Source organism: Brassica napus, chromosome A3 (genome assembly GCF_020379485.1).
Source record: "Brassica napus cultivar Da-Ae chromosome A3, Da-Ae, whole genome shotgun sequence".
Taxonomy (NCBI): domain Eukaryota; kingdom Viridiplantae; phylum Streptophyta; class Magnoliopsida; order Brassicales; family Brassicaceae; genus Brassica; species Brassica napus.
In genome coordinates this window covers 3,376,921-3,391,002 of record NC_063436.1, presented here as the reverse complement: position 1 = coordinate 3,391,002, position 14,082 = coordinate 3,376,921, and the positions used below count along the sequence as shown (strand labels likewise).

Genomic DNA, 14,082 nt, shown 5'->3' with positions numbered 1-14,082 from the left:
GGAAAGGGACGTGGAAACTTTACAAGAGTTTATTTTATCGTCTCTCTACTTTACGTGAATATGAGTTAAAAATGGAAAATAAATGGACATGCCCTTCGTGGAAAGGGACGTGGAAAATTTCCAAGTGTTTTATTTTGTCCTCTCCCGACTTTATCTTATTTCACTTTTTTGTCATTCTCAAATTTTCTAATAATCACACACGCATTCATTGAATAAAGACAATGATATATTAAGTGTTTAGTGAAACCTTCTTCCTTAAGCTTCTCTTCTTTTTTATATATCTCTTTCACATCTCATTTTCACTCTCTCCATCTTCAAGAAACACAAAACAGACAGAAAAAAAGAGTGAAAATGTTTTTCTCCAAGGATCTTCCATCACCTACATCGTTTTTCACAGCTTACGCATCAATGGCTGGTTACATGATGATGATACGATCAATGGCTCACCAGCTGATCCCAGGCCCTGTCCAAGATTTCATTTACTCTTCTCTACACTCTCTGCTCTTCCGTTCTACGTCCACAACTTTGACTCTAACCATCGACGACGACAACATGGGCATGCACAACGAGATCTACCAAGCCGCGCAGACTTATCTCTCGACCAAGATCAGTCCAGAAGCAGCCAGGCTCAGAATCAGCAAAGGCCATAGAGACAAACATGTCAACTTGTACCTCAGCGACGGAGAAACCGTCAACGATGTGTACCAAAACGTGGAGTTAAAATGGAGGTTTGTCACAGACCGAGGAGACAAGAAAGGCGATGACGACGGTAGAAGCGAGTACTTCGAGCTGAGTTTCGACAAGAAACACAAAGACTTGATCTTAAACTCTTATATTCCTCACGTAGAGAGCAAAGCTAAAGAGATTAGAGACGAGAGGAGAATCTTGATGCTGCATTCTCTCAGCAGTCTCCGATGGGAATCAGTTATATTAGAGCATCCTTCAACTTTCAAAACAATAGCTATGGAAGATGAGCTCAAGCGTGACGTCATGGAGGATCTTGATCGGTTCATTAGAAGGAAAGATTATTACAAGAAAGTAGGGAAAGCTTGGAAGAGGGGTTACCTGTTGTACGGACCACCGGGAACTGGGAAGTCTAGTCTGGTTGCGGCTATGGCTAATTACCTCAAGTTTGATGTCTATGATCTTCAGCTGGCGAGTGTGATGCGTGACTCTGATCTAAGGAGGCTATTACTCGCGACACGTAACCGGTCGATTCTTGTGATTGAAGATATCGATTGTGCGGTCGATTTTCCCAACAGGTTGGAACAACAACAGCCTGGTGAAGGCAAGAACTGTGGCGACTCTCAGGTTTGGTTCTGTCTCTATGGGATGTGTTTGACTTCTACTATTATTGGTTTGGTAATAGATTGTACATTTTAACCAAAGCACCAAACCGGACCTAAACCAATCTTAACCAAATCTAACTTATTAACTAACTCTAACAGAATCTGATTACTCGTTTATCTATTTTAATTAATTTGAAAACTCATATAGGATTTTATAAATGTAATGAAAATTTACTAAATTTTCAAATCTAACATACTTATTTTAATCAATATATCCAAAAATATTCTTCGGATTTAAATCTTTTGTATTTCAAACAAAAAAACTTTCTAAGTCTTTTCTAATTTTTGTAAAACTAAGTATTTTGTCCGTACATGCGAGCATAATCTTCGACGAATGTTTGTTAGTTTAAATCAAACTAGATAAGTTATTATTATTCATATAAAATACAATAAAATATATAATACAATATATAAAAATTCATTAAAAGTAAAAATGACATCAACCAGCATAACTTTTAACGTGATAGCTCTGTTGCGAAAAATCACTACGCAAATATTAGTGATGGGCCTAACTCACACCCAAAAGCTAGCTCAAGAGTGGAGGATTGCCCATACATATATATATGCCCAAGGACCACACATTTTTAACGATGTGAGACTCTAATAGCCCCTCTCGAGATGTGGATGGGAAACGGTCCAATCGGAAACAGCCCAAGTCCAACATCTCGAAAATACCACAGCAAGATGGGCCATTTTTATAGGCTACATAGGTAGACAACTATTTATATGAGAAATTATCTGCTGGGCTTAACCATGGACTCTGATACCATATTAGTGATGGACCTAACTCACACCCAAAAGCTAGCTAAAGAATGGAAGATTGCCCATACATATATATATGTCCAAGGACCACACATTTTTAACGATGTGAGACTCTAATAGCAAATAATAATATAAACAATTACCTTAATAAGTCCCTAGAACTAAATAATACATGATTTAAATTATGTTTTATGAATTCGTAGAACCAATAAAAATAATTTAACTTGGATTTAAAGTCATATATTAAACAACATTACAACACCCTACTTAGTATATTTAAATAGCATTTTTTTTTGTGTTTAGGCACCTTTGACGTTATCGGGGCTGCTGAATTTCATAGACGGGTTATGGTCAAGCTGTGGAGACGAGCGCATTATAATATTCACAACGAACCATAAAGATAGGCTTGACCCGGCATTGCTACGTCCAGGTCGTATGGACATGCACATATACATGGGACATTGTACTTTTCAAGGTTTCAAGACCTTAGCCTCTAACTACTTAGGCTTAAACGACACCACAATGCCACACCGTCTTTACCCGGAGATCGAGCGATTGATGGACGGGGAAGTGATTACACCAGCACAAGTGGCAGAGGAGCTGATGAAAAGCGAGGATGCTGATGTGGCGCTTGAGGGTTTGGTGAATGTTTTAGAGAAGATGAGGTTTAAAGCTAATGAACTGAGTCCGGTTTTGAAGAAGAAAGAGAGTAGATTGGAGAGGGATGAGATGAGAGCAAGGCCTGATACTGAAGGTTCTCCTAGGAAGAACAGCAAAAGAATCAAGAAGCTTGTTCTGTTTTGGACCTAAGACGTGCGCAACAAACTTCTACGGTCCAGTATTAGTTCACATAATTAAGATAATGAGAAAAAATAGACCGAAAGCCTTTACTATGATTTTAGTAGAAAAAAGTAAGTAAATCTGTTTGTCTATTGAATTTGGATGGACAAAGTTCAATTGTGTAGAAAGAAATTTGATCAAATAGAGTAAATGAAAGCACTAATGGGAGCAATAATTATTATCTTTGATACGCTACATTAGTTGATATTTTCATGGGGGCAGCTGCCCCCACCATCCCAAACCACTGAAGTCTCTGCTCTTTCAAGAGTTTTGGAGAATACGTCCATTTCTAGTACGAACAGAGGTGATGAACTGGAGTCTCCCGGTCTTAATCCTTTCCTCTCCGGGAAGAATCTTGCTAGCTCTCGGTTTACAGCAACAGAAAACCAAGGAGTTGACATGGCATAGACTGGTCTAGTTAATGAAGATGTTAGAGCAGGAAATTCCCCCATCGTTAACATAACAAGAGGAGTCTTTTACCACTAAATAATTGTTCATGTGTGTAGTATTAGGCATACATCTCGGTAATAATCTTTACGTAGTGGTGATGGGTTTCTACAAAGAACCATCTATATTTTCTTCGTTTGTTTTTTTGTACTTGTATTATTTTAATTATGTATGTTGTTTATTATTCTATTTACTTTGTATATGTATTTTTATAATTTATATAAATAAAATAGTTGATGACTCGACGCACAAATTTAGAATATTTAGATTTGGTACCGTTGAATATATCTTCGGTTGTAACCATCTAAATTTATTGGATTTTAAATTTAATATAAGTGTTTGGTGTAAAAAAAATGAGACGTCTAGAAAGTTTATACGTGTTAGAACAATATACACACGTCTAGAATATTCTATACGCGTTATGACAATCTATACGCGTTTAGAACAGTCTATACGCGTTATTACAGCCTATACGCGTTTACAAAATATAACAATATCCTAAATATGTAACATTAGATATTGTAATTTATTAATATTTATATTATTTTACTTTCATAAGATTTCATACTATAAATATCAATTACTAAAATTTACAAATAATACATTATATGTTATTTATTATTATAATTTTTTAGACGGTTTAAAAGATAAACATTATAATTTTAGAGAATTTAGCATTTTGGTGCCGCTTAAACAACAGTACAGAACGTTTTTAGAACAATAGTCAATACAAATCATTGTGTTTTGAAAACTATGGGTGCAATTATTATCTAAGGTTTGAACCCATGATTTGGTAGTATACCAATGTAGTCAACTAATAGTTATGAAAAATTTTGCCCAAAAAAAAAAGTTATGAAAATTTTGTTTTTTTGACTTTCTAAATGAATAGACGTAACTTTTTCCAACGTGCCTTTTGGTAATGTATATATTATGAAACATTTTTGTAACTGTATATATATATTATGAGACATAGAAAAAAAAAGAATATACTTTAATCTTTGTCTAATATTTACATGACTTCAACATTCATTTGAAAATCGCGAGCCATATATTCATTATCAATCCAGACAAAGGTATTTGTCCGGTTTACATTTTTCTGCATAAAACTTTCACATGTACAAAGTGGTAACCATAAAAGCCGTTCATAGTTCGAACAATTCATAGGGTAATGGTGCAATTTCGGTTTTTTTTTTCTTTTCAATTCTATAATTTTAATTTGTATATTTCCTTAACTTTCTATTTTAATTTTGTGAAAGAAAGTATACATTTTGTCTTTCCTGGATATACCATAATTTTTCTATTCTCTTAATGATTTTGTTTCAATTTTTTATTCAGTATTATCCACATGATGTCATTTATAAAACAACATTTATTAAATTAATTATTATTACAGAATACTCTAAAAAAAATGTGCTGTTTTTTCTTTTCTTAATGTGATATCCTGAAAAAAAAAAAAAAGATAGTGACAACTGGTCTCCCCTCTAGTCTTTAGGGTCAAAGGTCAAGTCTTATTCCTGCAAACTTGTCCAAAATAAGCCTAAGCAATAGGGAAAGTTTAAAATCTTTCTCTCTTCTCCTTATTCCTACAGATACATTGAACAAGCACAAGGATAAGTAGAGGAGAGAACTCCATCAAACAGAATGTCAGATACGCCTTTAGACTCGAATACTCAAAACATGGAAGGGGCAGGTGTTAAGAATGACGCTGGTGAGGCGGATACGGCGGTGGAAACTGTCGGAGGAACTGGTGACGAAGGGGGACGTGGAGGGACAATTCCTGGCGAGATAGGTGATGATAGGCGTACGGAGGATGTGGAAGAGAAAGAAGACGAAGAAGAAGAAGAAGAGGGCAAAGAGGACGGGTCAAAGGTGGCTGAAGAGTTCTACGAAGTTGAAGCTATCCGTCATAAGCGAGTTCACAAAGTAAGCTTCTTTTTGATTAGTATCTTCATGTAGTTAACGTCTTCGCTTCTACATTTATTGTTCGCTTTTAATGTTTTGATATCTTCTTGTGTCTGTTTAATTTCTCGTATTGATTTGATTGTGTCTATTGTTTACTGGTTCTGCCGCTCTAATATTAATGGTTTTGATTGATTGTAGGGTGAGGTGCAGTATCTGATCAAATGGTGAGTTCTTCTAATCATTATACTCTCTTTTCATTCTTGATCAATCATATGTTTTTTTATTTTACACTGACATAAGTTGTAAAATCTGTTTTGTAGGAAAGGATGGCCTGAAACTGATAACACCTGGGAGCCTCTAGAGAATCTGCAGTCTCTTTCTGCTTCTATAGATGCATTTGAAAAACGGTATATATGTTGCATCTAATGTAGCAGCCATTTGATGTTATACTTTTTGTTTTTGTTTTTCTTCTACAAACTTAAGAATACCTATATATAATATATATATATATATACATATATATATTTTTTTTTAACTTAAGAATATAGTGATATCATAAATATTTTACTCTTTGTTTCGTTTATTTCCTTCGTTAATGTATGGATTTGCTTTCTTGTTTTCAAAGTTTGAAGAAGGCTGATAAGAAGCGGAAGAGCCAGTATGGAGGTTCTAATTCTCAGTCGAAGAAGAAGCAGCAGCAACCGTTAACATCTACACCACCTGATGCTTCTGAGAGAACCGATCCGACACTCAACGAGCTAAGGGGACCACCAGTCATCAACAGTGACGGTGCGGGGAGTTCCCAAGAGGGAGGAGAAGGCATCGGATCTGAGGGTGATAATGCAAGAACAAATGGCCTTCTCGAGGGTAAGCGTAAGGAGAAGAGTGGTGTCAGAGGTGCTAAGCGGAGGAAGAGTATTGCGAAAAAATACACGATACCAGATGAAACCACAACAAGTAACAATCAGCCAACAACAGCTACCGATCAGAACGAGACACCAAACTTGGACATCGTGAGGATCATCAAGCCAGTGGAGGTTATTACTTCTATAACAAACAATGTACAAGACTCGTTGGTAACTTTCTCGGTGCAGAGGTTTGTTGTCTCTCTTTGCACTTTGGTTAGTTGTTCACATTTCAGTTTCAAATTGTTTGTGCTTATTTTTGGCTTTATACTACTTAAAGGGCTGATGGGGAGGAAGTAACGGTTGACAACAAGTTTCTCAGGGCTCATAATCATCATCTGGTAAGATTGCTTTTTCTTATGCAAGTTTCTCAGGGCTCATAATCATCATCGGTTGACAACAACTAATTTGTGTTTTTGTTTTTAACGCCAGCTGCTTGATTTCTACGAGCAACATATCACATACAACTCCGAAAGTTAAGGAAAATGTTTGGAAACAGTGGTGCTTGTAGGTAGAATGAGATTAGATCTGTAGAATGGAGGTAGTGGAGAGCTGTTATTCTTGGAGGTGTGAGATTGTATTCTTATCTCCTCTGGTTCGTTTATGAGTTCACTTTCAGTTATATCAATGTATCTTGGACTTTACATTTTTCTGTTATAGCAAATCTTGTATCTTGGACTTTTTTTTTTTTCAGTTATAGCAAATCTTGTCTCTTGTTACTTACAGTTATATTTTGTCTTTGGACTTTACATTTTTCTAACTGAGAATTTTGTTAAACTTGCTTGTTCAAAGATTAAGTTCATGCTCGGACCTTTTTTTTTCTGTTATAGCAAATCTTGTCTCTTGCCACTTTCAGTTATAACTTGTCTCTTGGACTTTATATTTTTCTAAACGAGAATTTTGTTAAACTTGCTTGTTCAAAGATTAAATTCATGCTCAGACCATTTTTTCTTCTGTTATAGCAAATCTTGTCTCTTGTCACTTTCAGTTATATCTTGTCTTTTGGACTTTATATTCTTTTAACCGAGAATTTTGTTAAACTTGTTTGTTCTCAAAAATTAAGTTCTAGCTCGGACATTTGTTTCTGTTATAACAAATCTTGTCTCTTGAACTTTACATTTTTCTAACCGAGAATTTTGTTAAACTTGCTTGTTCAAAGATTAAGTTCATGCTCGGACCTTTTTTCTCTGTTATTCTCTTGTCACTTTCAGTTATATCTTGTCTCTTGGATTTTATATTTTTGTAACGGAGAATTTTGTTAAACTTGCTTGTTCAAAGATTAAGTTATGCCCGGATCACGAATTGAACTAATAATTATTTGGATTACTATTTGATATGGTTTGACCGGACTGAATGTTGTTCACAATTTTTTTATATATATTAATTTTTAATATATAAACTTAAAGATAATTATTGTAAATGTAATACTAATTAGAATATGAATATATATTAAAAATATAATTAAACTTTTTTGTTCATCCAGTTAATAAACTTCTAGTTTTAATAGTTTTGTCTAGTTCAATAAATTTAAAATTCAATTTGGTTACATGACCGGTATATAGTTTAATCTGGTTCACTCATCAGATCAGTCCGGTTAAAAAAAATACTGAATAAGATTAAGTTTGGTGTCCGAACCGTCCACATGTAACATGTCAGTACAAAACTGAATATTATGTAGATTGAGAAGGCAGCTTTGACGAAGGCGATAGAAGAAACCATAAATTATGTGCGTTAAATTTGACTAGAAAGAGTCTAGAATCAGGTCCTATCATAATATTTTTTAATATATAGGAAGAAATCTTATCCAACTCTTTTTCTTCATGTGTAAGATCTCAAATATTTCTGATTGGTTTAGAAGAAAAACAATAATAAAAAATGATTCGTCACACGTAATTAACATACATTATCTTGAAGACTTGTGTGGGGGAAATAGAGATACAACAAATATATAAAAGGAACCGCGTGGCGTGGAAAGTACGGCTCGGATCAGCAGACGTTTCCTCTGTTTCGATAAAAAGGGCGGAACTATTTATGCAGCCGACACACGTCGTGATCTTTCGATTATAAATCGCAATCTGAGAAATTTCAATATCAAATCAAATCTCTTCCTTCGTTTCTAAGCAAAATTTCGGAGAATCAGAAAACCCTTAAGCTTCTTTGGTAAGCTCCTCTTCAATCGTTAGATCTTTTGTTTAGAATTCTTGTTTTGTTTTCTGGCTTTTACGTGTTATATGAAAATCTTTATGCTGATCAGCATTCAAATACAGTCTCGTATGTCCATGTATAAATGTTTCTTCGGATCTGAAACAGCGAATCTAGTTACAGAAATTGAAGTAGTTTGCTAATGGGGTTTTAAAACCCTAGAAATCAGTGTTATTAATATTTAAAAATAATCTTGATTCCTTTTGTTTGTCCGAGATGACTATGTGAGGTGATGAGAACGAATCTTGAGTATGTATGCATGTTTTTACCGATTTGCGTCTTCAATATTTCTCTTTTGAAGCTAGGTAAGTACTTTTTTAACTGACATTAGCTTTGAAATTTGGACTAGACACCAAAATCTATTACAAACTAGGTTACCTTGTTTTTTTTTCCACAACAAATCTGATCGTCACAAGGAGTTGGTGCAATAAAATATATATTTTTCCTTCACAACTTTGTGACAAAAGGTGTTTTTCTTCTTTACAGTGTTTGATTACTCTTGAGGAAAACAAATTGGAGAAAAAAATGGGAGAGGATCAGAATAATCACAATGACAAAGGAATCTTTCACCACTTAGCTGGATTTGCTGCCGGACACTACCCACCTCACGGTAATCATGGTTATGGTCATCACGGTTATGGAGCTCCTCATCCATACCCTCCTCCCCCTCCTCCTCATGGCTATCCACCAGCTGCTTATCCTCCACACGGTGGTTACCCTCCAGCCGGTTATCCTCCAGCTGGTTACCCTCCAGCCGGTTACCCTCCAGCTGGTTATCCACCTCACGGTTATCCCGGTCCATCTCACTCTGGTAATTTCATTCTCAACATTTATTTTCTATCTCCTATGATTCCACAATTAAGGGCCACAATCTTTAGCATTGTAATGCAAAAAAAAAAGGCTTTTGAAAACAATTGAGACATTTAGGCATGATAATGAAAACCAACTTATTGTTACAGGACACCACCACGGAGGTATGGGAGCGATGCTAGCGGGTGGAGCGGCTATGGCAGCTGCAGCAGCTGGTGCTCACCATATGTCTCACCACGGACACTATGGTCACCACCATGGTCACGGCTTTAGCCACGGGTATCATGGACACGGTAAGTTCAAACACGGCAAGTTCAAGCACGGGAAATTCGGGAAGCATGGCATGTTTGGTGGGAAGCACAAGGGGAAATTCTTCAAAAAATGGAAGTGATTGTTTTCCAAAAGATTAATCATATTCAGAGTTTTTTTTTTGTCAAACTCAGAGACTATATCTACATTATCATTTTGTAATAACAACAAATATTGACGTCTCTGAGGAAGTTACATGGTTATTTGTGAGCCTTAACTTTTAAGAGCTTAAACAGTAATGATCGTTCTTGGTTTGGTTTGGTTTGGTTTGGTTTAAAGAAGCTTTTCTTTTGTTTACATTGGCATGCATAAAGTTAAATCCCTTTTGGTAGTCGGAAACTGATCCGGACCAGTTTTTTTACGTTGGCATGTATAGTGAAGCTTTTCTTTTGTTTGAAAACTCTCGATTCTTATGAATTGATGGAGAATCTTCAATAAACCTCATCTTTTTATTCATCATTTCTTTTCTTTTGGAGCTAATAACTTATGATTAAGATTGCTCCTGTTAATACTTATCCACTTTTATCTATTGTGTAATCAGGACCAATCCTGATATTTACAAGAAAAAGTAAGTACATGTATCCAACCAACTTTACAAAAAAAAAGTACAGGGTTCTAGTTTGTTTCCAAACTTTTTTGGTCTCATATCAAATACATGTACTGAAAAGGAAGTACATGTGTATATACTACGTACTGAAATCTGTACATGTGTATGTAATGTACTGACTAATATCTGGATTATTTTTTTGGAGATTGCTACCTAAAATCTAAGACCGTGACATCTGAACTATTTAAATCGAATACGAATCATTGTAATTTTCTAAACTAGCTGATCCACACCGACTCCAAAAGAACGTGTCACTAGTATGTTAAAGCAGCGGTGAGAAACAATGTTTTCAAACTTTGTTGCGATATAGTTACGCATTGACAGAATTGTGGTGGACGAGTCTTATGGATGACAAAATGTCGACGTTCGATAGACACAGCATAAAAAGACAAAGCCTAATGCCGTCTTAACTCAATACACCTCTTCGATGTGAGAAACAACATACCATATTCTTCAACCTCCTGAATCTCCATTATTTTCTTGACTCAAATTGTACTAAACATTTTCCTTCATTTTTTTCTCTCTTATAATGTCAAGGAATAAACAAACAAATTTTATAAAGAGAAGAGAATAATCAATACTGTAAGTATTTGTTTTGCAAATCGAATGGTATGACAGACAGTAACTTTGGACTGAAGCTGAAGCATCAGAATCTCTTTTTTTCATTATCTTCTTTATAATAATAGATTAGGCTTCTTGGAATTCCTCGCCATGTGAGTAATAGTTACAAGATTTCTTTCTAAGTTACCAATTCTTATTGACCTTACTCCGGAACAAAAAGTAAGTAAAAAAATTCTCTAGTTTGTGTGCAAAAATGAAATTGCTGATGAATGTGACCCGATCGTTCATCAAGATATTTGTCGTATGCAAATTATTGGAGGTTGTAAAATCAAATATTTTGATGTGCCACCTCACAAATATTAACAAATTATTTGCAGTTCCAGCCCATGTTCAAGAGAGTCAAGAGTACTCCTCCTTTAGGTAGTCCTCTTCTTCACCAACAATTACCAACTAAATGAAAGGTACTTAACCTCTTTATGTAACTTTCCCATCACCAAACCATAATAAAACTGATAAGCATCAAACCTATCTTCTTATCTATACATCATTCTCAAACACCTTCGTCAACGCTTAAAGATTAATACACACACACACAAAGTGTATTATCTACTCATCTTTTTTCTTTTCTTGAACACCATCTTCTCATCTTTATTATGTGTATGTATATACACAATGTTCATTTATTAATCTGGAATACTTGAAAAAGAAAAAGACCAGAATATAAATATAAAGCTAAAGCATAAAACATCAAATTCTGGACATTTTATACATCTATTTTTGTTTATACATTTCTCCCTGTCGTCTATTAGCTCAACATTCATACAAATAATGCTATTGTCCACAAAAGATCATTGTGTTTACAATAACAAGGGACCAACAAGGCTACCGCCAAATCATTTGCTTCACGTAAAGCGAGACCATCTAACCACCTCTATGAAAAAAGAAACATACATTCTGTGGACAAATATCTTTAAAACATTATTTATTTTTTAATTTTAATATAAAGAAAGTTGGTTTTAAAATGATGTTAATAATCATAAAAATAGCACATGTCCTTTTATTTTTAAATAAATAATTATTATTCCTCCACAGATATATTAGTTAAACAACACAGGAAAAAATACACTCTTTATCAAAGAGAACCAAAAGATAAGGAAGCAGGGAGGGAGGATAAAGACATTTCAACTCACCACCTCCTCTCTCTACTTCTTCTTCTTCTTCATCATCTCTCTGTCTTCTGTAATAGAAACACAACCCAATGGGTTCAATGTCAAACCCCAACCCATGGTCTCCATACGACTCCTACAACGACTGCTCTCAAGGAGTCTGCAACATCTACTGCCCGCAATGGTGCTACCTAATCTTCCCTCCTCCTCCTCCTTCCTTCCTCGACGACGAAGACGAAGACTCTCCCTCATCCTTCTCCCCTCTCCTCATCGCCCTCATCGTGACCCTCGTCACCGCCTTCATCCTCGTCAGCTACTACACTCTCGTCTCTAAATACTGCCGCCGCCCCAGCCGCGAAACCTCCTCCGACGGCCGTAACATTACTGAATCCAACTCCAATGCGGTGGCTGGAGATGGTCTCAACGACGCTTTGATTAAATCGATAACGGTTTATAAGTACAAAAAGGGAGATGGACACGTGGACGGTTCTGATTGCTCGGTTTGTTTGAGTGAGTTCGAAGAGGACGAGAGCTTGAGGCTGTTGCCGAAGTGTAACCACGCGTTTCACCTACCGTGCATCGACACGTGGTTGAGGTCTCACTCTAACTGCCCTCTCTGCCGCGCTTTCGTCACCGGAATCAATAATCCGATAACCCAATCCAACGCCGTTCATCCGATCGCGACGGAGTCTGTTAATCGCGGCGGAGGAGGAGCCGCGGAGGTTAATTTAACCGCGGCGGGTTACGATCACCGAACCGGTGACTCGGTAGTCGTCGTCGAGGATCTGGAAATTGGATTGAGATCGCAACCACCGGAGGAGCAGCGAGACGCGACGAAGGATGAAGAAGATCCTCCGCCGCGGATTCGGAGATCGGTGTCGTTGATCGCTGATGTACTGCGGGAGATTGACGACGAAGTATCTGCCGGAGTCGGGACTTCACAGCAGCGGCAGCGAGAGGAAGATGGAGATGGCGAAGGAAAAACGCCGAAGAGTTCAATGGGGATGAAGAGATCGGTATCGACGGGAAGATTCATCTTCTCGAGGCACGATCGAGCTAGAAATTACAGTTTACCCAATTGAATACTGTGAAACATTATTTCTTAATGAACCTTTTTACTGTATTTATTAGTAAATTAATGATGATTTTTATACACTTCACTACAAAGATCTATCTAGTGATCACTTTTTCAAACGCTGGAAAGTAAGAGCTTGATTGGTTTCCCCGCTATAACCCGCAAACGCAGCTTTTGCGGTTGGTAGCGGTTGATAGCGTTTCGAAACAATCATACAAACCACTACCAATCGCTTCAAACCGCTCCGAACCTCTTAAAATCAAAAGCTGGTTCCAGCTAGCGTTTGCGGTTGCGGGCGGTTGCGGGAGGATAATTTTTTAAAAAAACTATATAAATACAAAAATAAAAATATTCAATAAATTTTTTTAAATGAAATTATGAAAATACTAAAATATATCTATTATATTTTAATTAATATTATAAAATTTTAAAATAAAAATATTTTCTATAATTTAAAAAATTTAAAACTATAACTTTGAAAATATAATTTACATATTTATTATAATATTATGATTTTTGATATTTTTATAATTATATAAATGTAAATATTGTTAATTTATTATTAACCGCTGTTGTATTTGGTAGTTAACCAGTCATAAGTATCCCGCAAACGCACCAATTTCTCACCGCAGAACCAGTCGTACAAATCTCTTAAAACCGTTAGAAACCGCAACCACCCGCAGCCGCAAACGTCCGCAGCCGCAACCGCAACCGCTGCGTTTGAACCAGTCAGACCCTAAAAGTGTTCATTACTTTAAGTACTTCTGTTCCCTCCTAAATTTGTGGAGCGTATAGTACAAGTTATAAAGCAATGTGGTTTATTTTATTTTTAAGGAAAACCGTCGGTGAGACTTGAGAGAGGGGGAATAAAATTACTTTTTAATAAGAAAAAAAAAATTTAATATCAATCATTGATAATCAATAAGAAAAAAATGTAGTGTATGTGTGACTAAATGTGAGTTAATAATTCATATTATGTTATAAATTTTCTGTAACAGGGATTTGATGATTTATTAGCAAACAATGTTTATAAAACATTGTGTACTTTCGTTTCTGGTCTGCTATTGATATCTTAATCGACAAACTTTTAAATTTACTAAAAGTGTGAAAACCAGGTCATCGGATATATCGATCATATATAGATGTC

The 14,082-nt window shown here is 35.8% G+C and overlaps 4 protein-coding genes across 5 annotated transcripts; all 4 read left to right on the top strand.

Moving 5' to 3' along the window:
• The first annotated feature begins 260 nt into the window (after positions 1-260).
• LOC125595180 (AAA-ATPase At5g17760-like) lies at positions 261-3,638 on the top strand. Its single transcript, XM_048771081.1, has 2 exons — positions 261-1,311; positions 2,415-3,638. Exons 1-2 carry the CDS (start codon positions 352-354, stop codon positions 2,919-2,921), a joined length of 1,467 nt encoding a protein of 488 aa, XP_048627038.1. The 5' UTR covers positions 261-351; the 3' UTR covers positions 2,922-3,638.
• A 1,124-nt stretch (positions 3,639-4,762) lies between these two features.
• On the top strand, positions 4,763-6,886 carry LOC106386513 (chromo domain-containing protein LHP1-like). The gene is made up of 6 exons (XM_013826344.3): positions 4,763-5,321; positions 5,499-5,524; positions 5,621-5,707; positions 5,926-6,396; positions 6,486-6,546; positions 6,638-6,886. The coding sequence occupies exons 1-6, from the start codon at positions 5,040-5,042 to the stop codon at positions 6,683-6,685; spliced, it is 975 nt and encodes a 324-aa protein (XP_013681798.2). The 5' UTR covers positions 4,763-5,039; the 3' UTR covers positions 6,686-6,886.
• Positions 6,887-8,106: 1,220 nt separating this feature from the next.
• On the top strand, positions 8,107-9,823 carry LOC125575047 (glycine-rich protein A3-like). 2 transcript variants are annotated; one of them, XM_048771069.1, is made up of 3 exons: positions 8,107-8,365; positions 8,894-9,218; positions 9,367-9,823. In XM_048771069.1, exons 2-3 carry the CDS (start codon positions 8,933-8,935, stop codon positions 9,606-9,608), a joined length of 528 nt encoding a protein of 175 aa, XP_048627026.1. In that variant the 5' UTR covers positions 8,107-8,365; positions 8,894-8,932; the 3' UTR covers positions 9,609-9,823. The 2 variants fall into 2 exon arrangements, with proteins under 2 accessions (XP_048627026.1, XP_048627030.1); XM_048771073.1 differs by having other exon boundaries at positions 8,112-8,712.
• Positions 9,824-11,730: 1,907 nt separating this feature from the next.
• Positions 11,731-13,027, top strand: LOC106386510 (RING-H2 finger protein ATL52). The gene has a single exon (XM_048771058.1). It carries the CDS (start codon positions 11,953-11,955, stop codon positions 12,940-12,942), a length of 990 nt encoding a protein of 329 aa, XP_048627015.1. The 5' UTR covers positions 11,731-11,952; the 3' UTR covers positions 12,943-13,027.
• Positions 13,028-14,082: the final 1,055 nt, after the last annotated feature.

Coding starts and splice junctions, on each gene's coding strand:
- LOC125595180 (XM_048771081.1), top strand. CDS start 352: ATGTTTTTCTCCAAGGATCTTCCATCACCTACATCGTTTTTCACAGCT. Junction 1,312..2,414: donor AGAACTGTGGCGACTCTCAG/GTTTGGTTCTGT, acceptor TTTTGTGTTTAG/GCACCTTTGACGTTATCGGG.
- LOC106386513 (XM_013826344.3), top strand. CDS start 5,040: ATGTCAGATACGCCTTTAGACTCGAATACTCAAAACATGGAAGGGGCA. Junction 5,708..5,925: donor ATAGATGCATTTGAAAAACG/GTATATATGTTG, acceptor TTGTTTTCAAAG/TTTGAAGAAGGCTGATAAGA. Junction 6,397..6,485: donor GTAACTTTCTCGGTGCAGAG/GTTTGTTGTCTC, acceptor TACTACTTAAAG/GGCTGATGGGGAGGAAGTAA.
- LOC125575047 (XM_048771069.1), top strand. CDS start 8,933: ATGGGAGAGGATCAGAATAATCACAATGACAAAGGAATCTTTCACCAC. Junction 9,219..9,366: donor TCCCGGTCCATCTCACTCTG/GTAATTTCATTC, acceptor TTATTGTTACAG/GACACCACCACGGAGGTATG.
- LOC106386510 (XM_048771058.1), top strand. CDS start 11,953: ATGGGTTCAATGTCAAACCCCAACCCATGGTCTCCATACGACTCCTAC.